This window comes from Harpia harpyja, chromosome Z, assembly GCF_026419915.1.
Source record: "Harpia harpyja isolate bHarHar1 chromosome Z, bHarHar1 primary haplotype, whole genome shotgun sequence".
Taxonomy (NCBI): domain Eukaryota; kingdom Metazoa; phylum Chordata; class Aves; order Accipitriformes; family Accipitridae; genus Harpia; species Harpia harpyja.
This window is the reverse complement of record NC_068969.1, coordinates 10,376,781-10,404,655: the sequence shown is the minus strand read 5'-3', so window position 1 is coordinate 10,404,655 and position 27,875 is coordinate 10,376,781. Positions and strand designations below refer to the sequence as shown.

Sequence of the window (27,875 nt, the reverse complement as noted above, 5' to 3'; positions counted from 1 at the left end):
TATATTTTTTTGCTTTGGGATGTACACCAAAACCTGAGTAAATCAGCAAAGAACATATTGATACAACCAAGTAACAAAAGATGTCTGAAATGACTTGGCTTTAGTAGAACTTTAATGCTTTGGGATGAGACTTTAAAGTTAATCTTTTACAGTTGAAATTTGCAGTAAGTAGTACTAGTAGCAGAATGCAGTCCTTTTTGGCCTGCTGTGAGTTTGAAGTGATACTGTCAAAACATAGCTTTTTCCAGACATTTCACTTTTACAAAGAAGTTCTTGTCCGAAGTCTTGGCAGCTTCCTAGATTCTTGTCTCTATATTTCTTATTTTAGTAAACCCCTTACACTTTTCTTATTTAAGTAACAATTGTGAAAATTCAATCCGTTATAGATTGGGTAAGAGGACATACATGATGACATTTTAAGTGTGCGCATGCCAGTTTCTTAAAAATATTCCAGTTCTTGCTGCCGTGACATTTCAAAGACTTGTAAGCTCCAGTTTCTGTCAAACACAAGGTTAATCACTGGTTTGAGTCTTCAGGGTGCTTAAATGGTTGAATGGAGAAAAGTTTCAGTCTGTGATTGGAAGGGGGGGAAAATTGTGAATAAATAAAAAAAGGATATAACTTAGGGCTTCCTTGAGCTGCTGTTTCAAGGATGTGGTAAAAGGATCTAATAGCTTCCCAGGACAGGGAAATCCTGCTCTTGGCACATGGTCCTTTTGCATCTCTTCGATTTAGTGAGTTATATTGCTTTGCAAAGGAATGGAAAAAACTGTATAGGCTTCTGCTGGGTTACTAAGCTGAATCGTTTTATAAGGGTCCAGTGAGCTTAGAAGCAGCACAATGAATGCATTGGGACTGCATAGGAAGGAGTAATGCTTCCCCAGTGTCTTGCAGGGAGCTGTTAGGCTGCTTCTTAGTAAATCTTGGTAAGCCTTTGAAGTGGCTTTCTTCTACAAGGCTGAGTAAAGTGGTTTGAATTGGAAATGATACGTGTATCTAGGATACAGGTTACCACAAAATTACGAAAACGAGCAGTTCATCATGACTGTGCGTAGATTGACTTTTAAGTAGGCTTTAAAGCTGGTTACCTCGCAAAAAAATTACTTTCCTGGCTTTTGGGTTATTTCTCCACAGTAATTCCTAACTGTGTTTCACTAAGTATGTATAATACAGAATATTGCTAACTAGTGATCATTTATTTATAGCTTTATGATTTGATTTTAATTGTGAATTCCCTTTTCTCCTATGGCAGCACAAAAAAGTGTTCCATCTGGAACACAGAAAAATTCAACTACCATGGTTTTGCACGAAAATCAGGAAATCATTCCAGAGTTCACAAAGTTTATTCAGTCTCTACATTTTGCTTTAATCCAGTCTCGTAAAGACACTACTGCAGATTTCAATGCTGTTGTGGAAAAGTATATAAATGAGTATTTGAAAAGATGCTGTAGTGGCCCTGGAAAATATAGAGAATTTATATTATATCGGTATGAATCACGGCTGGATGACAAGAAATTTCTTTATTCTGCTCCAAAAAATAAATCTCATATTGATGGCTCCTTGCAAAACTATATTTTTGGTTGTGAGGGATATCAACTACCTGTTTCTAGAGCTAAGGAACTGATGGCGGGAAATCGGAAATTTCAACAGTTCAGTCCCATCTCAGATTATGAAGCCACAGAAGAAGACTCCAATTTTGCCAATGCAAAAAGCGGGAAAAGAATCCGTGCAAAATATGAAGCCACTGCTGCCAAGCGAAAACTGCCTCACTCTGGAGATTATGATCCCGATCGACTCAAAGAACTTATTAACTTAATCCAGTGTAGGAAAAAAAATGTAGGTGGAGATTCTGATTCTGAAGACCTTAGAAGTAAAAGTGGTCTGAAGAGGAAGCTGGAAAAACAGTCTGAAAATTTGCGGAAATACTTAAAAATTAATGAATCTTCAGAGAACAGTTGTCAGTATGAAGGTAAGAAAGTCTTTGTTTAGAGTTCCTCTTTGAACAGTTGTAGTTCAAAGCATACTTAATATTTAATCTTTGTAGATTGAATATTTTTTGCATACTGTGGATATTTTAATGCATGGTGGTTCATTTAAACATTGGCCTGAGATCTATCAATAGAGGTTAAGTTCATTTTTATGTAGGTTGCCTCTTTCTGGGAGACAAGTTAGTTGTCAGGGAAGCTGATTTTGTTCAGCCTCTTTGTAAAGAAGGCAGACTTCGAAAGAGTTTGCTTAGCTGTGGAACTGTCCAAGGACTTTCTAATACAGAGACTAAGCAGACTTGATATCGTAATGTCTTTTGCAGAGTTTGACCTTAGGCATTGCTGTAATTCTTGATGGCTTCAATACCCTATATAATACCTAATAAATTTAGATTGTAAGGGGAGAATTAAACTTCTAAGTATGAGCACACTTAAGTTTTGAAATAGCCAGTAATGTGTGGAGTGGGACAAAGGAAACAACCTAATAGTATTAAGATAGAATTATCCTGTACATAAGATCATCTACCATTCAAACCAAGTCAGATACTTAAGATCTGCCAGAACCCCTGCCTTGATTTCTGTTTCCCTGACCCTTTTCTCAAGGCAATGATACAGGCTTCCTTCAGAAGGGGGAAAAATGGGGGAGAAGGGTGGCACAAAGAAGAGGGGGATTTACATCAAATACCTGTCATTCTCATGTGTACAGGAATCACTTTGGAAGATGAAGTGGCTGATCTTAGGAGTAAGTTTCCCTTTTGAGAGGGACAAAAGATACTGGCAAGTGCGGATGGAGGAGACAGTGTAGGCTACATGCTAGAACCTGGGCTTCCTGCTTGGAAGTCTGTGAACCGTCAGGGTCTTTTTACATTGATTATTAATGTAAAATATGTGAATGCGTTTCTACCTGGCTGTAATCAGAACGGTATCTGTTTAAAACTAAATTTTGACTTAACTCTTTCAGGGGTACCAAAACAGCAACGTCTATCTATGGTTTGAATTCCATGTTTTTATATAACCCTAAAAGTAATTTGTTTGTCCTGCAAAAATCTTACCTAAAATATTGTGAGCTTAAGTAAACATGATTAGATTTTTATTAGTCAAACAGCACTTAAACAATTCCGTATTTCCATATATGATAAATGAGTTAGGGGTTCATCAGATACTTAAAGTAGTTCCTTGGCCTCTCTCTTCCCAAGATGAATAAATACCTATGGTATTTACTCATTCAACGGAATTAGTAGAAGAATAATAACCCTGTTCTAAAGTCACGTTTAGTATAAATAGGCATGGTAAAGTTTTAGTCTAAGATAACTTACAAGGTTAAGCATTAAGATACTCGTCAGCTTCTGGAGCAACAGTGATAGGATGGAGAGAAGTAAATTTTTTGCTCAAATTATCTTTTTCTTTCAACAAGTAATGGAGCATTTTATAAGGTTTCCATAAAATACATAGATTATAGTATGTGACTTCTATTAAAACATAAAATAGTGTGGTAAAAAAATGTAATTATTTATCTGGGGAAGACTCTTAACTTTAGAAACTGCCCTTTTATCAACATCTACCTGTTTAAAAATTTTTGTTAAGAAAGTAAATGTATGTGTATTTTATGAATTGATGCTACAGAGTGAGACTGTGGGTATGTGGCAGGTGTTTGGGGGGGGTGTCTGGTTTTGCTTTTATTTTAAAATTTAGTAATGGATTACTTTTCCCCTCCTCCCCCTACTCTAAGGGGGCAGAACCTCGGATTCGCCACACTCTGTTTTCTCAATTAATACTGGTCTTGGTGGACATGATACTGACTTGAGGCAGCAAGACGTATCCGACCCTGCTGTTACTGACACACATGGCCTCATTAAACTGCTTTTAGAATCACTAGCTAGTGCAGGACACTTGGATTCATCGTTGGCACGGTCTGTATATCAAGCTTTAGGATTAAGCACTGATGAAATTGAAGAGGATATGAGACAAAAATATGAATATGAATCCATTCCAGCACAGGACAAAGATGATCATGAGCTTCCTCATACTGCTCAGGCTGAACATGTTAACTTTAAGGACCCACAGAGCCCAGGGATACTGGAAACTGACGCAGCATGCTTACCCTATCCTGTTGATGTTGATCTACGGCTTTCAGCCAATGAAGTAGGCCTTGAACACACGCTACGTATAAAAGTAAGTGAAACTGCCATGTACATAGATGCTGATAATGAGTATACTATTTTCATAAATATTATGAGACTGAATGAAAAAAACATTCTGTTTTTTTACATAGGTATAGATAAGCACTTGTCTGTGAAGAAGCTTTCCCGTTTGGTAGGAGTGTATATGGCAATTTTCTTAACTCTAAGATACATGTTCCTGTTTCTTTATGTCTACTCTTTCTGTAATAAAATTATAATTAAGAATACCTGAAAGATGGAAAGCAACCATGGTCAGTCTTCCTCATTAGCTTTATAGTAAGTGTCATACACAGGTGCACCAGCAATAGGCAGCAAAACTTCGTCATTCTGTTGCCAAGTGCTGTATATGATGGTGTTTCTTCATGTTTGCTGAGACCAAAGCCTTGCAGTTGTCTTCTATCTCTTGTAGAAAAAGGTACTCTATTCTGGCTCTCACCTTGCTTATGGCGGTGGGTTTTTTTAGTGATCTGTGAAGTTGTTGCATGGAATAAGTGATAAGTTATATACTGTAACAGCTTGCATACTGCCTTCCATCTTCTTCCTCCTTCGGGGGTGATTCTTGATGTAGCTAGGGTATTGAGGTTTGCTGAACCTGAAACACAGTAAGGAGAGATCTGAGAGTTCCTCATCATAATTATTGCCTAGCTGTTACTCTTCCCAAAAATAGGTTATAAGGCAATAGTTGCTGTTCCATATGGACTCTGTCTCAGGAAAGTTTGCAGGGCAGGCCGTTAATGATCGTGTACTACTTAGTCTTTAACCTTAGAGGCCTAATAGGTGGTTTGGATATGACAACTTGTCATGCCTATGAAATTCCATCTTGGGCACAGAAAGGAGACTTTTTTTGACTGGGGTCCTCCCTGATCTAAGTTGAGACAATCTCAAAGCTTATGCACCCAGAATTCTTCCCTCTTCTCCCCCAAATGCAAACCAAAAATAAATATATCAGTTGTAGGCTGTATAATTTCAAGACTTTTTTTTGGCCTGTTGCTTTCTTGTCATAAGCAAGAAAGTGAAAGAAGTCAAATTGCAGTCTGTGTTTGATATTTAGAGTTGGTTGGAGGTATCTTAAACAAGAATGTTTAGCCACAGGTGATCAATAGTCACTCTAGAGAAGCAGAATGAGAGCTGTTTCCTTTGTAGCTGTCTCTTTTGTCTTGATATAACAGATTGGCAAAACTAAGTTGGTTGTGTTTGGAAACTAAATATGCTTCAGAGGTTCTGGACTATTATCTTACAAACAAGCAAAAAACCCCAATGGCAACAGCTTACCTCAGCTGACTGCTTCTGTGTGTGAATTAGCGACCTTTTCTAGTGACAATACGTCAGGGTTAGTAAAGTGATTCTTACTGCTTTACAACCATCAAGCATCCTTTTGCTCTAATTGTAGTTACTGCTCCAGTTTTGGGAACTGGTCTTGGTCCAGCCTCTTCAGAGTATATTCTCTCTCCTACTTCATAGTAGCAAGCATTTCACAGGGCAGGAAGACGCCCCTCACTTGTGTGCACAACTGAGGATCCTGCAATCCTCGTCTTTTGGTCTTGTACTGTGGAAAAGATGGTGGGCTTGTTTCTGTCCCTCTAGCAGTGTCTGAGTGAGAAAGCGTTAAGAAATATATTTAGTGGCAAGTCTTAAATTCTCTATGGATATTAAAGATGGTTGGGGAGTTGGCTTTATTTAGTTTTGGTGGGAGCAGAGCTGAAAAATTCTGAGCACTTAAACGCATGCCTGGCTTTCTTTGTGTGCCCTCTTGGTGCAATGGTGTATATGTGTTCCATGCATACTTTTCATGACAGCATATAACTGGCAGAACACCCTCTGAAGAAGGCTCTTGTGCTTAGGGTTCAGAGTGCCCCAACTGCTTGCTCGATCACATTACTCTACAGAGTGGATGTTCTATGATCTCTGTTATTGATACTTTAACACAAAGCCCAGTTTCCAAGTCACGAAGCAGGAAAAGTGTTTGTCCTACCTGTAATTTCTGTGCTGTTTTGCTTCGAAGTGTCTGGAATGTGAGATGAAATTGGATTGTTCAAGGGCTTAATACAAGTTGCAGGCAGCTCCTCAGTAATGCCAACATCTCATGGCTTTAGTCAGCTATCAAGAAAACAGCCTGAAAAAGGCTAAGGAGCAGATGGTTTTCCCAACCTTTTTCCCCTCTGCCTCCTTTCTTCCCTGCCCCACCTAGCTTCTCTACTCTTAAGGTATGTGCTCAGGACTGCCTTATTTACTTAATGATAGACCATCAGCAAAGACATCTGTCTCAGAAATTATCAAACAGGTAAATGAAAGTACCTCATGTAAACATTTCCAAGTTTGACTTGACTTGATTGACAGAAAAATTGCCAATATGCTGGTGAACTCAGGTGCATTTTTACTGTCAGCTGTTCAGAATGTAAAAGCTTAATAGCTACCAAAAAAAAAAAAAAGTTTTGAGCTGAGAATTTTTTATTGTTTTTTAGGAAGCAAGCACTGGAAGTGTAAGTAGTTTTGAAGACTACACTCCCTGTCCTAGCACACCTATAGAACACGTTTATCGCAGGCAACATTCCAATTCAGATAACATAGGAGAAGTTGGAATGCACTGGAAACTTATTCCAATTACAGGTAAGATGGGTTTAACTCTTATGTTGCTACAAATAGTGAATGAAAACATGTTCTAAAGGTTTGTATCTTTCATATATCCCATTCTTGGGTCACATGTTGGTACACAAGCATATATATAGCCTATGCAGTTGTTATATTTGATTAATACAGAAATCTGCTGGATGAAAACAGATACTGGTGGAGCATATTGCTTTGGATACACACTGACATAATTTAGAAATATGAATGCTTGAGTATTTATCTGGCAAGGTACATAACTGGTTTGAATTCAGTGTTTGAACTTGCTAGGTTCTGCTGAAAGATTGGACAGGCGGATAATTCCAACTAGTAATCCAGAAAAGTAATGAAAAATGTGTTCTTATAAAAAGTAGTCTACTTCTCACTGCATCAAGCTCTTCCACTGGAAGTGCTTCAAAGTCTTTGTCTTTAAGCATTTAAATCTTAAATAATCTTACGGAAGAAGCTTCTTGTTCTGCTACTTGATAAGTCAACAGTGTCAGGTCTTGGGAGAGCATAAAAGCATAGATTTAAACGATGTGGAAGCTGGGCTGTAGGAATAGTCATCAAGAGCTCTAAATTCAAGGCTGCAAATCCAGTTGTCTTATGTCTCAATCCAGATAGAATTTAACTGCATTCTCTGTGTAAAAACTTAGTGATTTATGATTATGTTCCAGGAATGATGGAATCTGTCTCTTGGACACTTCTGATACCCATCCAGTTGTGTAGTTCAGCAGCTCTTTTTTGTTTGTTTGGCTGAGAAGGAAGGAGGGCAGGGGAAACAGGTTTTCTTTCACAGTATTCATAGGCCTTTCAACGAAATGACAGGGTAATTCTGGATAATGTTTTCTGCACCTTAAGGGCCAAACATCAAAAATCTGTTCTGATATTTTGCTAAGTTATGGAGTATGGAGACTGTAAATTTGTTTGGATAGGACATTATTTCTTTTACTCCTGGAGGAAATGGCCACTGTGCATATAGATGAGGATATGGTTGCTGAGATAACTAGTTAAGTGGATGATTAAGCATCTAAAAACTGTAATACATGATAGACACTGGATGTGGGAATTCATGCAAGCATTTGTCAATTGACTGACGTTGCACAGTCATCTGTGAGACTACAAATCTTACTAGAAAAAAAATTCTCTGAAGTCTTCTGAGAGGGAGAAGTGCTGTTCTCTAGAGATGAAAGAGATTTGTCTTTAGCATCACTGGATTTCTTAAGTGCCTATGAGGTCAGTTATTCAAATTAGCTCTTGCTGCAATAAGTATTGACTAGCTCTGCAATATGATCATGTAAAAGGTGCTATATAAATACCAAGAAACTATAAATGCTAACTGCTGCTGCCCCTCAGGAGGGGCAGGAAGACTTTAAGAGGATCAACTGTAAAAGCATGAAGATAAACAAAGAGTGGGTGGGACAGGTTGCATATGTCATTACGCCTGACCTACTGAGCAGCTCGTATTCTCACCTTGTATTGAATTTTCATCAGAAAATTAGATCAGTAATACGCTATATTCAGCAAGTGGACTCACTTTATTGAAGTACATCAAGAAGGCTATAGGACAGTCAAAAGAGCCTTTAATGTTTTGGGTTACTGGCACTTGATTTTTACTGGGCATATCTTCCTGTATAGTATTGTCCTGGTTTCAGTGGGGATAGAGTTAATTTTCTTCTTACAGTATAGTGTGTTTTGGATTTAGTGTGAGAATAATGTTGGTAACACATTGATGTTTTAGTTGTTGCTAAGTAGCGCTTATCCTAAGTTAAGGATCTTTTGATTTCCCATGCTCTGCCAGCAAGCACGTGCACAAGAAGCTGGGAGGGAGCATGGCCAAGACAGCTGACCCGAACTAGCCAAAGGGATATTCCATACCATAGAACATCATGCTCAGTATATAAACTGGGGGGAGTTGGCCGGGAGGCATGGATCACAGCTTGGGCATCGGTCAGCGGGTGGTGAGCAACTGCACTGTGCATCACTTGGTTTTTTTTCTTGGGTTTTATTTTTTCTTTCTTTTTTTTTTTTTAATTTTATTTTATTATATTCCTTTTCATTACAATTTATTATTATTATTATTGTTATTGTTATTTTAATTGTTATTATTGTTAGTATTACATTTTATTTTACTTTAGTTATTAAATCGTTCTTATGTCAACCCATCAGTTTTCCTTTTGTTTCCGATTCTCTTCCCCATACCACTGCGGGGGCAGGTGGCGGACTGAGCGAGCGGCTGCGTGGTACCTAGTTGTTGGCTGGGCTTAAACCACGACAAGTATCTTCTAGAGGGCTTTGAATTTTTATTCTGGGGAATTAAGATCAATTCAGTAATATAATTTAAAGGAAGCTTTGTTCTTTTCTGAAACTGATTGCTTTCCAAATCTGATGGCTTCTCCATGTCTCTCTTTTTTGTAGCAAGGTAGCTATAGAAAGGAATTCAGAGAACATCGGTCTTTCTTTTTCATCTCTGCACAGTTGCAGGAAGGCAAATTAGCAATCTCTTGTTTTTTTCCATTTACAAGAAGGGTCGGAGGGAGGATATGGGGAACTACAGGCCTGTCAGCCTGACCTTGGTACTGGGGAAGATTATGGAACAGTTGGTCTTGAGAGAACTCACGTGGCAAGTCCAGGACAAGCAGGGGATCAGGCCCAGTCAGCATGCGTTTACGAAAGGCGTGTCCTGCTTGACCAACCTGATCTCCTTCTATGACCAGGTGGCCCGCCTAGTGGATGAGGGAAAGGCTGCGGATGTTATCTACCTCGACTTCAGCAAGGCCCTTGACACTGTCTCTCATGGCATACTCCTTGAGAAGCTGGTGGCTCATGGCTTAGACAAGTGTACACTTTGCTGGGTGAAAAACTGGCTGGACGGATGAGCCCAGAGGGTTGTGGTGAATGGGGTGAAATCCAGTTGGCAGTGGCTCACAAGTGGTGTTCCCCAGGGCTTGGTGTTGGGCCCCATTCTGTTTAATATCTTTATCAATGATTTGGATGAGGGGATCGAGCGCACTGTCAGCAAGTTTGCAGATGACACCAAGTTGGGAGGCAGGGTCGATCTGCTTGAGGGTAGGAAGGCTCTACAGAGAGATCTGGACAGGCTGGATTGATGGGTCGAGGCCAGTTGTATGAGGTTCAACAAGGCCGAGTGCTGGGTCCCTGCACTTCGGTCACGGCGACCCCATGCAGCGCTATGGGCCTGGGGAAGAGTGGCTGGAAAGCTGCCTGGCAGAGAAAGACCTGGGGGTGCTGACTGACAGCCGGCTGAATATGAGCCAGCAGTGTGCCCAGGTGGCCAAGAAGGCCAACAGCATCCTGGCATGTATCAGAAATAGTGTGGCCGGCAGGAGCGGGGAGGTGGTTGTTCCCCTGTACTCGGCACTGGTGAGGCCGCACCTCGAGTACTGTGTTCAGTTTTGGGCCCCTCACTACAGGAAAGACATTGAGGTGTTGGAGCGTGTCCAGAGAAGGGCAACCGAGTTGGTGAGGGGCCTGGAGCACAAGTCTTATGAGGAGCGGCTGAGGGATCTGGGGTTGTTCAGTCTAGAAAAGAGGAGGCTGAGGGGAGACCTTATCGCTCTCTACAACTACCTGAAAGGGGGTTGTAGTGAGGTGGGTGCTGGTCTCTTCTGTCAGGTGGCTGGAGATAGGACGAGAGGAAATGGCCTCAAGTTGCAGCAAGGGAGACATAGGTTAGATATTAGGAAAAATTTCTTTACTGAGAGGGTTGTCAGACATTGGAATAGGCTGCCCAGGGAAGTGGTTGAGTCACCATCCCTGGAGGTATTAAAAAAGCACGTAGACGAGGTACTCTATAACGTGGTTTAGTGGGCATGGATGGTGGTTGGACTCAATGATCTTGACGGTCTTTTCCAACCTAAATGATTGTATGATTTCTATGATTATATGATATTCTTAACTACCTTGTACCTCAAATGAGCTTAAACTAAGTTTACTCTGTTAACGTTATAATTTTGGTCTTTTAAAATCAATATACTTGTGTATGCAAAAGGTGTAGATCAACATTGAAGATATAGGGCAACAGAAAAAATGTTCAAATAGAATAGGATGGAACTAATTGGAATAACCTCATTTATATCTGCGTTTAGTGCTTTTAAAGAAAACTAGAAATCTGGGTTGACTCAAAGGATGTGCTTTAAAGAATGAAGAAAGAACATATAGTTTAATTGATAAGGAAAAAAAAATGGAACCACGTTTCTGGTTTCTCTGTGAAGTGATACTGTCACCTCGAAAAAGGGATCCTGTTAGTGGCAGATGTTTTCCTTTTAGATCTGGATGGACATGATCAAATTAGGGACTGAAAATAACTTTTTTTAACTGGCTACCAAAATGACTGCATTCCAAAAGAACACTAACTTTTAGAAAGTGTTTATACTATTTTGGTTATTGCTTCTGTTCCAGAAATCTGGTTTTCTGCTTACAACTGTATTAGCTTTAACAATAGCACAACACTTAAACCCCCCCCCCCCTCCCCCCCAAACCTCAAACAAAACGAACAAAGAAAACCTCCTTTGAAGTATTTACGGAACAGATATATACTGAAATACTTGTATGTATCTGAACTATCTGTGTTTATATATTATTAATTGCAATAAAGTGTTAAATTAGGTTTAAAAACAAACAAAACCACAGTTTTGAATGTGGATGGTTAAGAAACTGAGTGCTGCAGAAAGGATCTGAGGTTTGGATTATGGGAGGCTGTCAGTACTCCTTGCAGTGTAACTGATTCTGTGTATCAGTAATTACCATAAGACTTACGTCCTACCTTTTTAGGCAAAAAACCTTCTGTTCCTCATTGCGAGATTGGACACGCAGCTGGCAATTTGCAGTCTAACTCCAGAAAGTAGTGTGTGGCTAAAATAAGCCTTTTGAAAGTCTGAGGATTATAACCTAGTAGCAAATGAAAATACTTGAATAAATTGTCACCCTGCTTGATTTCTAATTTGATCTTTTTTTTTGTAATTAAGGCAGTTCCTGTTATGCTTAATCAGATGTTATCTCTGGGAAAATTACTTGTGTTCTGCTTTTTGAGCAAACTTTGACTTAATAGCTCCTAAGATGGTAGAACAATAAAATTTTCTGTGCTTCTGTACCTCAGCAGACAGTAACATCCGAGTCTTTGGATTTAAGTTGATTGGCGGGGGGAGGCACAACAGTAATGCTGTTTTAAAACTGTGTTTTGGAGGTTTTAGTCTATCAGTTGTGTATGACTTTCAAACATGAGATGGTGATGATGAACTCTCCCTATATAGGTCTGAAATCACCAGAAGAAGCAGTGGTGTATTTACCGCCAAAGGATGCCTTTCCTAATGACCCCCGGGTAATAAATAGACAGAGAAGTTCTGATTATCAGTTTCCATACTCTCCATTTTCAGACACACAAAAGGGGACAGCAGAAGATGGACTTTATACAAGACAACTGGAGAAACTTGAAGATGAATGTGGGCTAGCAGATCACCCTTTTACAACTAAGCATTCCATTAGTGCAGTAATAGAGACTACACTATTAGAAGAATATAATCTCTTTGCAAGAAAGATTCAAGAAATTTTGCAGCAAAAGAATATTGCTTATGTTAGTGGCATGTCCACACCAGTCTTCTCTGCCCGAGAGAGGATAATGAGACTTTCTGAATACATATGTTTACAGGCATCAGAGGTGTCTGTCCAAGAATATATAGAGACACTGAGTGAGAAGTTGAATAGTGTTATTTTGTCGTCTTCGTACATTAGGCATACTCCGCCAATTCATGCTAGTCCTGAATCGGCAGAAGTGGTTAGTAACGCTGTGCTGAATCCTCCACCCGACACGTTACCTGTTTGCAGGGACTCTGACACGGTGTTGTTACCTGAGCCACTGTGTAATAACATAGTGGAAGATCTGGATTCTAATGAGCAGCATTCGTCAAGCTTACCCTTAGTGAAGGAGGAGACAGATCATGTGAATGCTAAAACACAGGATATGTTGACATCTGATCAGACCTCTTCCAGTGGTGATCTGATGGAGCCACCAGAAAAGACACAGAAATCCCCAGAGAACTTAAACATTTCAACGCAACCAGCCCTTTCTGATTTTATAAGCCAGTTAAAACCTGAAGTATTTAACAGTTTGGTCAAAATTATTAAAGATGTACAGAAGAACACTGTGAAATTTTATATTCATGAAGAGGAGGAAAGCATTCTCTGCAAAGAAATCAAGGTATGTTCCAGTTCAACCTCTCTATAGTGTTAAAATAGAATAGAGTGCCTTTCAAATCAGAATGTGTAAAATTGGACTTGCAAACATGAGGTAGTCTGAAATTTGTTTCAAAAAATGTTGAATTGTGAAAATAGGCTGTCCTGTCCCATTTCTCATTTGAGCTTCTGAGGTGCTTATATTTAGCTTTTACGTAAGTCTTTTTCTTACAGTTGTAAAGCGGAACAGGCTGTAGTTTGGTTCTTTCTAAAAATACTGCCAGGGGGGTAGCCTTATGGAAAAACGAGAACAAGGGCAAAAATGTGATAGCTTACCATTTTAGAAAGAACGTATGAAAAGTCGATGTGTGTGCATTTGGTTTTTCTGTTTTTTCCTTCCCCTCCAGTTAATAATACAGGTAACTTTTGGAGATTACTGTTCTTTTGTATTTAAATGTGTAAGATGAAAGTTGGAAGTGAAATAATAAAAACTTTTGGCTTTATTTGAAAACTGATGCAGTTTTGATAGACTGCCAGTTGGCCATTTATGTACTATTCTCTAAGAATGACTGACTTGCTGAAAGAGCCTGTGTTGCATCCTCCTGATTAATGTATCAGAAAGACAAGGAAACCAGTCCCTGAGATTTGAGTGGAAAACTTACTTGACATGGTCATCATGTGGGGATTGTTTTGGCCAAACTACCTATTCACTTTTTCTTTATCTTCTCTTTCTGTGGCGTTAGGAATACCTTACAAAGTTAGGCAATACGGAGTGCCATCCAGAACAGTTCCTTAAAAGAAGAGCTGCTCTAGATAAACTGTTGATAATTATCCAAAATGAAGACATTGCCAACCTCATCCATAAGGTATTTCACAGAAGTAAATGTGTACTATAGAAAGCTATTGTTAAAACAGTGAGATGAGCTCATTTTGAGCAAGGCTACCTTCTCATAACGACACAGTATTTCAACAATGTCCTGTCTTTAGCTGCCGTTTGAAGAAACAAAAATGCTTGTGGTAAATACCTAGTCTTGTTCCATCATCTACCTGTAACTTCTTCCACCTTCACATACGCGCTAATGCATATTTATTCTTAGTAGTTGTAAAGTTGTACAGAGGCCTGAGTAGTTCTGCTTCTAGTTCTGTGATGCTCTAATGGCAAGTGAAGGCAGCTGTCAGATTACCTTAGGTATTCCTGACAGCTGTGGTATAGGAACCTGTGCTGGACAGAAAGTAAAATTACTCCAAGTGCTCAACTTCCATTGCCTCACTACTGTAATGCTTTTGAGAGAGCACCTCCCAAAGCAAGAGAAAAAAGTAATAATTCTTTGAAAATGTGTTTTGAAGTTTGGTATTTGGTATTAGTAAAGTTCTGTAGGGTTTTTTGTTTGGGTTTTTTTTTTTTTGTATGATCTTTGGTATACATCTCTGATATATAACATTTTTAAACAGATACCTGGCTTAGTAACTTTGAAGAGGCTTTCTTGTGTCAGCTTTGCGGGTGTCGATAGTTTGGATGATGTGAAAAATCACACTTACAATGAACTGTTTGTGTCTGGTGGTTTTGTTGTGTCAGATGAATCTGTCCTTAATTCAGAGTCCATCACTACAGGTAAGTGTGATGCTTTCTGAAGCTTTAAAACACAGACAAAAAAAGCCTAACATTGTAGCATATGAGAGATGCGCCACACTCAGCGCAGTGAAGAATCAAGTCTTGTAATTTTCAAGTCTTCTATCTCATTTTTGTGAGTTTTTTTGCAGACCTTCAGCTTACTCAGTCTCTCTCTTGCCTCAGTGGCCTTTTTGGAGAACATGTTTCTGGGGAACATGTGAACTTGGAGATCCTCTCTTTCTGAGTTCGTGTTAGATTGTGTAGTTATGTGTATGGAACCTTTCATTCCTTACTACTCAATCCACAAATACACTAGAAAAAAAATATTGAAAAGCTACATTTTTTCACTTTTTCTTTATTTGAAATTGAATAGTTAACGAAGTTACCAGTTTTTTAAATAGGTATTTTAGCAAGGCAGACCAGTTATGACTGAATTCAGCTTTTACATAAGCAGATACCACTGTTAGGCATCTGACCTACAAAAAAGCAGGTCAGTTTTGGAATATTGTTCTTGGCTAATCTGCTAGGAAGAAAACCTCAAGTACTAGGCTAATGTTCATAGTTGTGTAACTGTGCCTTGATGAAAACAAAGAAGTTTTATGTATTATACTGAAGCAGTATCTTCAGTTTGCATACCACAAAATTTAACTTCTATTCAATATCTCCAAAACAGATAAACTGAAACAGTTCTTAAAGTTTCTGGAGGATCTCAATACCCCAGATGGGAAATGGCAGTGGAAAGTCCACTGCAAAATACAAAAAAAACTTAAAGAGCTGGGGAGGTAAGTAGCGTTCTTCAATACCAGTTGTTAAAATGCTTCAGCTTTAATTATGCTCTCCAAACTCCAACTGAGTACAACTTACTCTTATGTTTGTCTTCTGACTTAATTTTAAATTTAGACTGACCTTAAATCAAGTATCTTTCTAATACTGCATCATTTTTGCCCATTATAGAATGAATGCTAATGCCCTGAGTCTGCTGACGCTTCTGAATACCTACCAAAAGAAGCACTTGGTTGAGATTTTGTCTTACCATAATTGTGATTCTCAAATTCGAAATGCTCCAGAATTAGACTGTCTTATCAGGCTTCAGGCTCAAAACATACAACAGAGACATGTTATCTTCTTAACAGGTAAAACCAAAATTTACAAATACTTCTCACCCTCTTTTGATAATAGGTGCTAAGTATTAATACAAAATTTCCTTTTATGTGTTTAGAAAAGAATCTCAAAACACTTTCAAATTACGTTGATAATGGAATAGTGGTTGCTACTGTTGATGACTTTATGCAAAATTTTAAAAGTCTCGTTGGGTATCACAACTCAGTTACTGAAGAGAACAGCCTTCCTCCCTCTGCTCACAAAAGACAATCAGGTAATATTAAACACACTTATACTTTCTTTACCTAATTAGGTGTGTGGGGTAGAGGTCCCTGAGATAGCGTGCCTTTACTCTTGTAAGTGAATACTACAAATGGGAAGGAAAACCCAACTCACATGCTGTTCTTTTTCCATTTTAAATGATGAGGGGAAAAGCAGCTGGGATGGAGCCCCAAAGGAGATCTGAAATATGGAATTATAGGCTTAACATGGTATTCAAGGAAGTAGACATATGCCAAGTGGGGTAACCATCTGTTTTCAGGAGAAGGATAAACATAATGATAGCTTTTAGAAACCGTAATAAAAGGACTGAGATGTCAGTAATTGTACTCCTTTAATTGTCTGATCAAATAGTCACCTACTGTATAACTTTAGATGCTGTTTTAACACTAACCCCTTTGGAGTTGGGATTTCCCAATGCTAAACATGAACATGGTGCGCAGAAGCTTTTAGCATTGGAATAACTGGACACTCACAGAGAGGGTTAAGTCTGCGTGTTGAGCAAGTGAACAGGAGTGGCAGAAGACCAAGACTTAAGTGATAATTGGACTCACAGACCTGAAGCATAACACTCTGAGTAGTGTATAGCTTTTCTAACAAAAGTCTGTATTTCAATAGAATAGCACTTTCTTTTTTTTAATGTAGTTCTTGTAGAAAACGATGAAAAGGATGAGGAGGACATGTCTCTGGATTCAGGGGATGAAACATCACAAATAGAAATCTGCAATGATGCTTCTAACTATGATACTCATTTGGAAGATTTGCAGGCAGAGGCCAAGGGCTCACATGGAGTAGATGCAAAAGAAAGCGGCATATCAGTTACAGAGTTATGTCCCGAAGCACAAATTGGCTTGATGGAAAAGACTTCTAAAATTGACTTGGAAGAGATACAACCAATTACTCCAGTTTCTACAATGTGCACTGCTGAAGGAGAAAAACACAATTCAGTTGAACAAGCTCCTTTCAATAACTTCCCAGTTTATAGCAGACAACTAAACATGTCCCATCAGTTCAGTCACTTTAATGTACTCACTCATCAGACTTTTCTGCGAACAACATACCCCATTTCTTCTGCAAGTCAGAACCAAGAAGGGGGCAATTATTTTCTATCTGCTTACAGTCAGAGCATGGATACAGAAAAGTCATCATCGCCTGGTGGTTGGGATATAAATTGTGATTCTTCCAGGCCATATTCAAAACAGAAATAAACTCGTAAGTCTCTTTTTATAAGTTGCTGTGGACTTTTCTGTTTCTAAAATGGTGGATTAACAATTTCTATTTTATTCTGGAACAAAATGTTTCTTGTCCTTTATCTCGAATGTTTTCTTGTCTTATTTAAATCCTGATGGCCTGTACTTGTTGGAACCATCTGAAAATTGAAATAAATATATATATTTTTTAACATTTACTGTACTTGAATTATCTTGTTTGTTGGCACTTTTAAGTTTCTACATTTGTATTTGACCTGTACCTGGGCTTCAGTTTGAGGTCTGTTTTAATGTAAAACTGAATGTTTGCCTAAAATATGTGAAACAGCGAGGTTTGTTTTTAACTGTAAGAGTATCCAAATCACTTTTCTTTACATAAATATCAAAATTTATGTATTTATTTGACATTTGACACAAATTTTGTACAAATGTTTTTACATAGCTATAAGGCAGTGTAGTTATTTTAATGACTATATACTGGATTTTGGCTAAATACCTCAATTAGAGTAACCAATGGTGCAGTTCCATTACAAAAATAAAATAAACTCTTAATGCACAAGGGACTTGCTAACACATTGCATTGTCTGTGGTTTTTATATTGTTTTCAAAGTACATGAGAAACATACCCAAACTTTATTTCATGAATAGCAATTATCGTTGTGTCTGACTTTGATACTCCGTGCTTATTACAGTACCATCGGAGTGATCTTAACTTTTATCTTGCCATTGTAATTACCGTAATGAGAGGACAAATCTAGTTTTAACGACTGTGGTAGTTCAGTTTGCATTAGAAAAAACTCAGTCCTCTCCCACTTCAGCATAATGATTACTGATCCTTGCTTTTTTTTTTTTTTTTAAACTGCCATTGTCACAAGTATAGAGTTTTGTCTGTTTCTCAATCTTGTCCTTTTTAATTTCACATCTGCTGAGTTATAAACTTCCTTTTCCCCAGTGATTCTCTCTTAATTGGCTCATTTTGTACATCTTCTGACTCAGGATTCTGGAAAACAGCAGCTGATATTAAATAGCTGTGGAGTCTCAAAACTACCCTTGTTATTACATTGCTGATTTTGCATATACTAATACTCCTGACTCACCCATTTAATGCTCTTGTCTTCAAGTTGTCCAGAGTCATCCGTTTGGAGTATTTTTTTCTGTTCGTAATTTTATTTTAGTGCTTTTATGTAGGATGTGCGGTTTAGTACCAGATGACAGTGTTTGAAACTACATCACCCTAAACTCCCAAAAGTAGTTGGGATAAGTATCATTGGTTAAAAAAGGACAGCTTTTAAAAAACAAACCAACCAACTCCATAGTCTTGTCCCTAAAGTTGAATGCTTTCTATTAACAGTTCTTTCATTTATTTGTTTAAATTAAGAACAAACCAGTACTAGACTCATGTAGCAGTTGTTACCCTCTCTTCTCCCCCCTCCCCCAAACATGGCAAATAAATAATCTTTTTTTTTCCTCAAAAACCCCCAACTCCCTTGTATCAATAAACCTTAATGGATTTTGTGAAGAACTGTTCTACCACCTACGACATCAAGTGCAGATTCTCACCTACTGCCTGACTTGGCAGACAAAGGAGAGGACTGTTCGCTACTGCTGTAAGATACCTTCAGGTTATGTCTAAGAACAGTCACTGCTGGGAGGAGTCTCAGTTTGGATGTTCTGTGACATTTATCACATTGTATCACAGAACAACTAACATGAATTCAGGTTATGCATCTTCTGCAGAGGTCTAGAGAGAAAGTTTTACTCCAGATTATCCTATCTTTTGAAGACTAAAAGCAAATGAATCTGAAGTAAACATTTAATACTGATCTGTTCAGGACCTTGTTTATAAGAAAACTTCCTTAAACTGAGTTCTACTGCCTTGGGCCCAGCACACTGTACTATTAAGTGGTGCGATCCTGGTTTAATTGAGAGGGGGGAAAAGTTTATAGTCAGCACTTCTGTGGTATTAGAACCTGGGATTACTTGAGTTAATATGCATTGTCTAAGCCTAAAAGCTATCTGAATAGTTAAGTACAAGCAGTTTCATATAGTTAAAAATACCAACAAAGTCTACCCAAGCCACTTGCAATACATCTTAATCTTTTTATTTATCAAAATACATACACTGAGTTCTACAAAAAAACCCATGTAACATTTTTATACTGTGTTTTGGTGGTTTATATTAAATGGACCTATGTCTTCAGGTAGCATGAAGACCATTCTAAACAGACACACCATCATTAGTTTAATGTATCTTCAATATAAAAAGCAACATGACCCTGTAATCTGTCAAAAGTTCACATAATTTAAGTCTTCCATTAAAAAGATAGAGATGGTTCATAATTAATTACAGTAGCAAAGTGCTGTGCATTTACATTTTAAGAATTCAGAATGTTCATGTGTACCTCAAAATGGCAAAATAAAGTTCTCTTCTTGTGCTATAGTGGGAATCAGAGCAGTCTCCAACTCCTTCTGCTTCTGCAGGAGGCCCTGAAACAAATGGAATATAAATGTCAATGTTCTGTCTTCCTCGTGCAGCCTGAACTAATAAAGTGTCACTGTTTCATATTTTAAAAAAATTCACTTGTTAAGGCTCGATGGTTTTTAAATATATGACTGACTGACTTAAAAAAAAGCAGTACAATGTAATACATTCAGTAGAGAGGGAACTCAAAATTTCCTGTTGTCTGTAAAAGACTTGCAGTGTGACTGAAGTGGAAGCCAGTCCACTTTCCAAGGATGACTATGCAGAGGAAAAAGGACTTTTCCATTGTATTAAATTCATCTTGTTCACTCTGTGCATTGTCACTACATTTGTAGTATTCTAGCGTATTCTTGTATGAAGCTGAACCCAAAACCTTGATGGGTTAGGCAACATAAATTATACTCTTACGATAAAGGACAGCATTATCATTTGAACTAGAACAGTGTCAGACCTTTTAGGATAGGCATATTTACTCTCAAAAGGTAAAAGGCTCCTGTAAGTACTAGATAATGGAGAAAGCCTGCGATAAAAAAAAAACTGGAAGTGTATCGTTGTCCATGTGATAAGTAATACATGATATAGCTATGTCAGGTACATTCATAAATTTAAAATAAGTCTTTTTACTGTAATTAATAGGCTTGTATATATCAATACATCTGGCCCCTTCATCTCCATCCATTTTAGACCTGTCAGAAGTAATTTAGTACCAAGGAAGTATGCTTAAAAAAAAAAAAAAAAAAAAAAAAAAAAGGAACCGCTACAATGGTATTTTTTCTCAGAGTTACAAGACCTGTCTCAAAGATAAGGGTTATAGGCTGCTGGCACAGCTCAGTATAGACCTAATGCAAGCCAGCAGGTACTATAACAATTTAGACAAGGCATTCCTGGTGGCATGGAAGGGGAGAGAAGTCCTGCAGAACTGGCTTTGGTTAGTTAGCAAAGAAAGAAGCCTGTTAAGACTTCACTTTGCATCCTTCCAAAAGCAGTAGCTGCCTATTTTCAATCACTTGATGAATTGCTTTCTCACTGATCAACAGTATCTGCTATTTCTATTAATGGGTCATTGGACTTGTTCAGTCCCTTTGTCAGTAATTACTTTTATTAAGTGTTTTTTGCATCTCAGTGTTACAAAACATGCTAATGCAATAAATTGCCCTAAGCCAACCCAGAGCCAAGGTGAGAAACAAGTAACACCGAAAACTGGAACAAAGTCTATCACATAGTTTGCAAAGGTAATAAAAAGGGCCTAGAGAAAAGTAATATGTGAAATATCTACACAGGGACAAGTAGTGAGGTTTTTTTTTTTTTTTCTTTCTTTCTTTGCCTGTCCTTGGACAGCCTGCTGGTGGCTGGCAAGATCACTTAGCCATTACAGGCTACAGCATGTTGGCACGTGGTTTTATTGCCTTAGTAAAAGTAAGAAAGATGCTCTGGTATGTACTGACTGTAGCTGGAGTTTTTATCCTTTTTCTTAAACTTTGGCCCTTCTTTTTCACAAATGCTTAATTCACTTTGCTGGATAATTAAACTTGGGCTTATTCCACTGACTCTTTTGATTTCAGTGAGGAAAACAGATGTCTGTTGATAGTTCCTATTGCTGCTGTCACCTGAAATACAGGAAGAGACTTGCTGGCTTATAACAAATGCAATGACAGAATCACCCTCCCTTTGGCAGCGGAAGGCCCTCATCTGCCCTCTGTTTTCACTGGTGCCTTCCAAGGGTCAGCCAGTTCAGCCAGACTGTTACTGAAACAGCCCGATTGTATATCTATCACTCTAGTTGGGTGTGTGCTTCAAAGGCTAAAGACTGGTCAAAAATGCCGTGAATTACCCCAGACAAAAGGCGGCTAAAGAATGGCCAAATATGTTGTGAATATATATATTCTAAAACTATGAATCCAATATATATATATATGTGCATGTATATATAAATTTTAAAAACAAGACTAGATTATCTTCTGAAATAGAAAAGTAAACTCTGCTCTTTCTTTGTCTAAATTATATTTCATACAAAATACTTCATTACTCTTCCTTTCTCAGTGAAATAACTGATGCAAAACAGGTGTCATCTGTAGGAGTATACAATACTTAGGTATGCAAGATATACCCAAGTTCAACAGTTAATGCCCTAAATGCATTCTGCAGCTAGTAGGTTATTTAAAAAAGAAGTCTACATGTTTTAAGTTAACTCTCTTCCAGAACCAAGGTCCATAGAAAGACTAACCTTAGCAATAGTTTTTAGCCACTGTTAAGACCTGAATATATACTATGCATCAAAAATGTCCCTAAGCTCCTGTCTCTTAAGTTTGCCAATAGGGGTATTATCACCTTAAACCTCTTTAAATGCCCATGGCTTTTGTTTACCTCAGCAAGCACAAGGATCAAATTATGCTTTGAGGCTGGCTTCACTCTTAACCAAAATACCACTGACAAATGAAGCCTGAATACAAGATACTTAACAGCTGTAGATAAAATGTCAATGAGCATTGGGGAAGACCAGATCCAGTGAAACCTATCTGGAAGCCATTAGAAACTGGCAACCTTTTGGTGTTCTTGGGTCACAGCTTTTCTTAGTAACTTGGGGAGAGCCATGACCCTTCATTTGCACAAGGAATCTACCTACTACTGAAGTACGATGTATGCATAGCAGAACTTCTGTCTTTCTAAAGCCCAGCAGTAATTAATAGCATTAACTACTGGTAGTTTTGTTGTACTTAAGTCTGTCAGATTTTCTTGCCTTTATTTTCATAATTTATGAAATTTTTCTCCCTTAAGGCAAAGTAAAATAAATAGTGCTGCTAGCAAAAAAGTACTTTTAGTATGGAGCCATTCAAAAACAAGGGAAGATACTTGTCATGGTTTAACCCCAGCCAGCAACTAAACACCACGCAGCCGCTCATTCACTCCCCCCCACCCAGTGGGGTGGGGGAGAAAATCGGGAAAAGAAGCAAAACCCGTGGGTTGAGATAAGAACGGTTTAGTAGAACAGAAAAGAAGAAACTAATAATGATAATGATAACACTAATAAAATGACAACAGCAATAATGAAAGGATTGGAATGTACAAATGATGCGCAGTGCAATTGCTCACCACCCGCCAACCGACACCCAGCTAGTCCCTGAGCGACAATTCCCCGCCCCTACTTCCCAGTTCCTATACTAGATGGGACGTCCCATGGTATGGAATACCCCGTTGGCCAGTTTGGGTCAGGTGCCCTGGCTGTGTCCTGTGCCAACTTCTTGTGCCCCTCCAGCTTTCTCGCTGGCTGGGGCATGAGAAGCTGAAAAATCCTTGACTTTAGTCTAAACACTACTGAGCAACAACTGAAAACATCAGTGTTATCAACATTCTTCGCATACTGAACTCAAAACATAGCACTGTACCAGCTACTAGGAAGACAGTTAACTCTATCCCAGCTGAAACCAGGACAATACTAATACATATTTATCTTTAGTGTTCTTCAAGAACGAAATGCAAACCTAAAAGTAAATGTGGGGTTTTTTTTGTCTTGCAGTCCCCTGTCAGGCCATTTAGAAGCATAAAAGGAAACTGTTCATGTGATTGTCCAGACCTGCGGTTTGAATCTGCTATGGGCCACACCTTGTTGCCAACAGGTGGAGTATCCAATTCACTCATGTTTTAATAATAACTAGATGCCTGACTATTTTTCCTGGTATTCTGACTCCAATCAGGAAAATATGTAACTTCAGTTACCAGCTATAATCTTTTGTGCTTTGTTAATTTACTGCAACATGGATCCTTAAAGACAGTCTCACCATATTCAAAATCATTCTGGCAATCCTGTACATCTAATCATTACCAGTAACTTACTGTAAATAGAATAACGTATACAAACATACACAGGCTTTTGTTTCAGGAGCTCGTGTGTGTGTAGTATTAAACTGAATTTCATTTTACATTCACTCACTAAATCTGGCTGATTGACAAATCCTGATTTTTACATGTTAACGAACAGCTATCTTGGAAGGATTTTTTAAGTGTTCACAATTCAAATTTGCAAATTACAGTATTTTTTCAGGACTGACACATGAGTACCACCCCAGTAACTCTTCTGCACCAACCACACTGCTCTGTCATGCATGACTGGCTTACCCATAAAATGCAGAAGTGAAATTTCATTAACAAGGGTTCTAGTGTTTTGTTAAAATACTATTCTTTTCCTCCTTGAAACTGAAACAGTCTTACCATAGGCAACCCTAACTAACAAAACCTGGAGACTAAATCAAGCCACTCCTCTTGGTTTCAAGTTTTCTCAGGTACTCCGCTGTTTCATAGCTAATCTAAGGACTAAGGAGTCCATAGTCTCTCTCCAAGGACAGTCCAAAGGTGGAAGTAATGCATGAAAAACAAAATTAGTACGAGGGAACAAAAGTAGAGGACAGGGCCCAAAACTTAATCATATATGATGGAAAAATGATTTAAAGACTAACGCTTATAACTATGTAATAATAGTCCGCAGTGTTCATTTTGACTTTAGTATATATATATACACATACATGTTTAGCCAGTAACTTTTGGCTTACCTGGCGTAATTCTGACAATCCTTTGAGAATTGCTTGTTGTCTCTCTCTGATTTTAACTACATCAGGATTTAGAAGAGGATCTCTAACATGATCAGAGCTACAAATCTGTCGTGGTGTTTGGTAAGAATCTAAAAGTAAATGTATATCAAATCAGTTAACAATACTCTTTATCAATTTTGCTTTAATTTTGAAGCAGTAGATTTTCACAGCTTGTGAAAATCAGGTTTTGGTTGCTATCAGATTATGTTCACTATTTTTAAGTAAGTCAAACAACACTTAAGATTCCTAAACCCAAATCTATATAAAAAATGCCAGAGAAGTGCAATCATACTTCATTAAAGGTAAACAGAGAAAAAAGGCAGATAAAAGAATAAGAAATGTTTTGCCTTTTTTTTTTTTAATTTTTCTGTGGGTTTTTTTGTTTTTGTTGGGGTATTTCTTATACAAAGTATCATTTGGTTGCATACGCTTTCTGTACAGTGCTGTGACACACATGGGTTGCTGCAAAATTCAGTAAAAACAAACACCAAATTGTATAAATTGTAGCACTTTGAACTAAATAACTGTAACATCTCTTCTACATGAATAAGTTCACAATACATTTCAGTACCATTAAACTGTCGATACTGTGGGTCATGCGTTGAAGGTCTAGTCACTGGTGCATCTGGATCAAGATAATATATTTCATTTGTTCGAACATATGGAATAAATTGTGAAGAGGGAGGTCTTCCAGCTTCTGTAACAGGAGGAGGTGAGCTCCTCTGCTGTGTATCTGTCTTGGTATTTTTCTCTCTTCTATTGTTGTTGTTATGCACCAGAAGATTAGAAGCATGTATCTGGTTTTGTTGTACTTGGTGTAATCTGTTCTTAACTGCTGGAACAGGTGGTGATTCAGATCTGTATGAAACAATTTCAGTTAAAAAAACTCCAAACAATACTTAAATAATGTGATTAATTTTCTCAAATAGTAGAGACAAAGAATCCTCACAGGACTAGACTTTTGCTCATTTACTCTGCTTTTATACCTGCAGTTTGTCTGGTCTTGTGTATTTTTAATAGTAGACAATTAGATGCATCTAAATTATTTTTTTTTTAAATTAAAAATCAGGAAAGAAAAGCATGTGTATTTCACCATAAATGTATTTATACATTTCATTAATGCAGAATATTGACGTACCTTTCTTCATTCATATGATTCTTACGTAATTGTTCTTCCTAGGAGAAAACCAAGAAAGTAAAAAATAAAATAAAAAGCTCCATGTTTTTTAGTAAAAAGCTTTCATTTTTCAAGAAAGGTTTGTTCTGAAATTCCAAAAGGACTGATTGACCTGGGTTCAGGAGAAAGGTATTTATCAAAGACTTGCAATAAAGAGACTTGTAGTGTCTATGAACTAAATTAAACAAATTACCAGAGGATTTACTCCAATTTTCCATGTCTTTGGCAGCTATAAGCGCTATCAAAATACTATATATATTTTCCAATGACCTTGGAAAACTGCATTTATAAACCTGAAAAGTTCAGCCCAAGATAATGATTATTAAAGGAAAGGTCATGTTTCTAGATACAGTCAGTAGAAGTTTTCTATTTAAATGAAAAATATTAATGTATCCCATACTTCTTATGGTATCAAACAATGCTTACTTATCTTAAAAATCTGCTTAAAATTCATTGCCCCATTTCTCAGGTACAAAATTCTTGAACATTTACCTTTAAGTAATGTAAGCACAAAACTTATGATTTACCATTAACCTCAAATAAACCAACCGCACTTTAACAAATGAATAAATCTTTAAAGATACCTATGTGAACAGTTAATGTATTTTCACATACTTTTTTTTAATACCCACAGCTTCTAAAATATGTGTATGTAGCCACAGTAAACAAATGGCTAAACAATATCGAAGTGGCCACCTTTTCTACGTCAGATTTTTTCTATCGGAAGGTGTGAGAAAGTCAGGTGTTTATGTGTACATATGCATATACATACATACAGAGAGCGAGCAAGCAAGAGAGAGGGGGGGAGAGAGAGAGAGAAGGCATGAATATATTTTATAATATTTTCTTTAAATGAAAATTCTTTTATTTCCCAGCCACAAGCTATACTGATACATGCTTACTGCAAATGGAGAAGAAATTACTCCACTGAGGATGCATTTCTATGACAATAGAGTACATCCTCAGTTATCCATATTCTTTGCAGAAATAAAAATTGTTTTCTTGAACAGGTACTCCTATACCTCAACCATCACTAAAACATAATGACTGGACAAAAAAAGGCAAGTCAATGATGTCCTTCTATCCTGCACAATGCTTTCAATCAAGCTCCCTGTTTACATAATGAATCAATGATAATGAATAAATTAAAGAGAATTAACACTTTGGAAGACTGAAATAACAGTAAAAGCTAAGTCACAAAATCTGACTATATTCTTCTGATCATGATGAACAAAACAATGTTGTAATACCATTCCTTACACAAAGGATAGTAATAGGAAAATTCTCAGTGCTTGAGTTACATAACCGAATTCCCATCCAGGCAAAACAGTGTGGAACAAGAGTCTTAAAAATACACATCATTGTTGTTAAAGACCAAATAGTTACCTTTCTGACTCTATGTCCCTTATTCTTCATATTTATTTCTTCCTGAGGTGAAGGAGACTTGTCTGAATAACCACCCTTTTTTGGGCAGAGATTCCCAGGTGTATTTCTTTCTACCAACTGAAGCAGCTCCATTTGTCGTCTTACTTTGTTTTCTTCCCTTTGTTTTTGTAGCTGTTTTGGGTATCTTTCTGATGCTGGAATGTATCTTTTCCCAGGCTTGTTTATGTTCCAGTCAGGTCTTTTGCTGTATTTTTCTGAAGGTTTAATTTGTCTTTCTTTTCTTGCATATTGTTCATACAGATCACTGTAAATGCCACCAGTCTCTTTTCCTGAAATTTTATTTTTATCTATATACTGCATTTCCTTCTGGTACTTTTTGCTGTTAGAGATTTCTTTATATTCTATGGAAATATCAGGCGATCCGCAACACACAGTTCTTTCCTCAGCTGACTCAGTGTGTTCTGAAGTATTAAAGTAATCTAAAAAAAAAATATTATATTTTAACTCCAAGTCTAAGCTATTCAAATTAATTGTTTGACTTTTGTATGTGTTCAATCTACCATTACTGATTTTATTAAAAAATTGTTCGTTACAGTTTTATAATGTTTTTTTTTCTTTTTGATGTAGAAGACAGATAGGACCAGTAGAAGCAAAAAAAAGATTGGAGAATGAAATCAAGTCACTGTAAAGCAAAATTTATGTAAAATGGAACATTATTTTAAAATGTGTAATTCTTCTTCTGTCATAGTACCCAAAGCTAAAGAGCAAAACATAGCTTCTGTTTAGTTTTTCAGCATGCCGATGGTTTGGTCATACTCACAGTGCTACTGGGAATAACTTACTTTCCTAGTCCTTGTCTTCCAACGGAAATACTTTGTTCAATTTTTAAATTACTAACAATTCAGCTTCTTTCTTTACTAAGGGGCATACACAAAAACATTATTTGTTACAAATTTGTAAACTCTCCAAATTCACAGTAAAATTTCTACCAGCACTGTCAAAACCAAAAATATTAATTGTTGCTTAAGCAAATAGAAATAAAATAAAGCTTCCACTTCACAAGTGATAAGCTAATAAATTTCTAAA

The 27,875-nt window shown here is 37.5% G+C and overlaps 2 protein-coding genes across 10 annotated transcripts in view; one reads left to right on the top strand and one right to left on the bottom strand.

Annotated features, from left to right (window-relative positions):
• Positions 1 to 17,734, top strand: part of TASOR (transcription activation suppressor) — a 34,696-nt gene extending 16,962 nt beyond the window's left edge. For 2 of the 5 annotated variants that reach the window (XM_052778937.1, XM_052778943.1), the window contains 10 exons: positions 1,253 to 1,969; positions 3,715 to 4,157; positions 6,628 to 6,772; positions 12,043 to 12,986; positions 13,705 to 13,827; positions 14,414 to 14,573; positions 15,247 to 15,355; positions 15,528 to 15,706; positions 15,793 to 15,948; positions 16,599 to 17,734. In XM_052778937.1, coding sequence (XP_052634897.1) covers positions 1,253 to 1,969; positions 3,715 to 4,157; positions 6,628 to 6,772; positions 12,043 to 12,986; positions 13,705 to 13,827; positions 14,414 to 14,573; positions 15,247 to 15,355; positions 15,528 to 15,706; positions 15,793 to 15,948; positions 16,599 to 17,161 — 3,539 coding nt within the window. In that variant the 3' untranslated portion in view covers positions 17,162 to 17,734. The remainder of the gene's footprint in view (positions 1 to 1,252; positions 1,970 to 3,714; positions 4,158 to 6,627; positions 6,773 to 12,042; positions 12,987 to 13,704; positions 13,828 to 14,413; positions 14,574 to 15,246; positions 15,356 to 15,527; positions 15,707 to 15,792; positions 15,949 to 16,598) is intronic. The other 3 variants (XM_052778939.1, XM_052778938.1, XM_052778942.1) reach the window with 3 other exon arrangements.
• The window catches only part of CCDC66 (coiled-coil domain containing 66), a 27,999-nt gene continuing 17,313 nt past the window's right edge, over positions 17,190 to 27,875 (bottom strand). For 4 of the 5 annotated variants that reach the window (XM_052778944.1, XM_052778946.1, XM_052778947.1 and 1 more), the window contains 5 exons: positions 26,790 to 27,268; positions 25,365 to 25,402; positions 24,798 to 25,084; positions 24,188 to 24,315; positions 19,248 to 19,648 (listed from right to left, as the gene is read on the bottom strand). In XM_052778944.1, the coding sequence (XP_052634904.1) occupies positions 19,565 to 19,648; positions 24,188 to 24,315; positions 24,798 to 25,084; positions 25,365 to 25,402; positions 26,790 to 27,268 (1,016 nt within the window). In that variant the 3' untranslated portion in view covers positions 19,248 to 19,564. Of the gene's footprint in view, positions 17,323 to 19,247; positions 19,649 to 24,187; positions 24,316 to 24,797; positions 25,085 to 25,364; positions 25,403 to 26,789; positions 27,269 to 27,875 lie in introns of those variants that run through there. The other variant, XM_052778945.1, reaches the window with a different exon arrangement.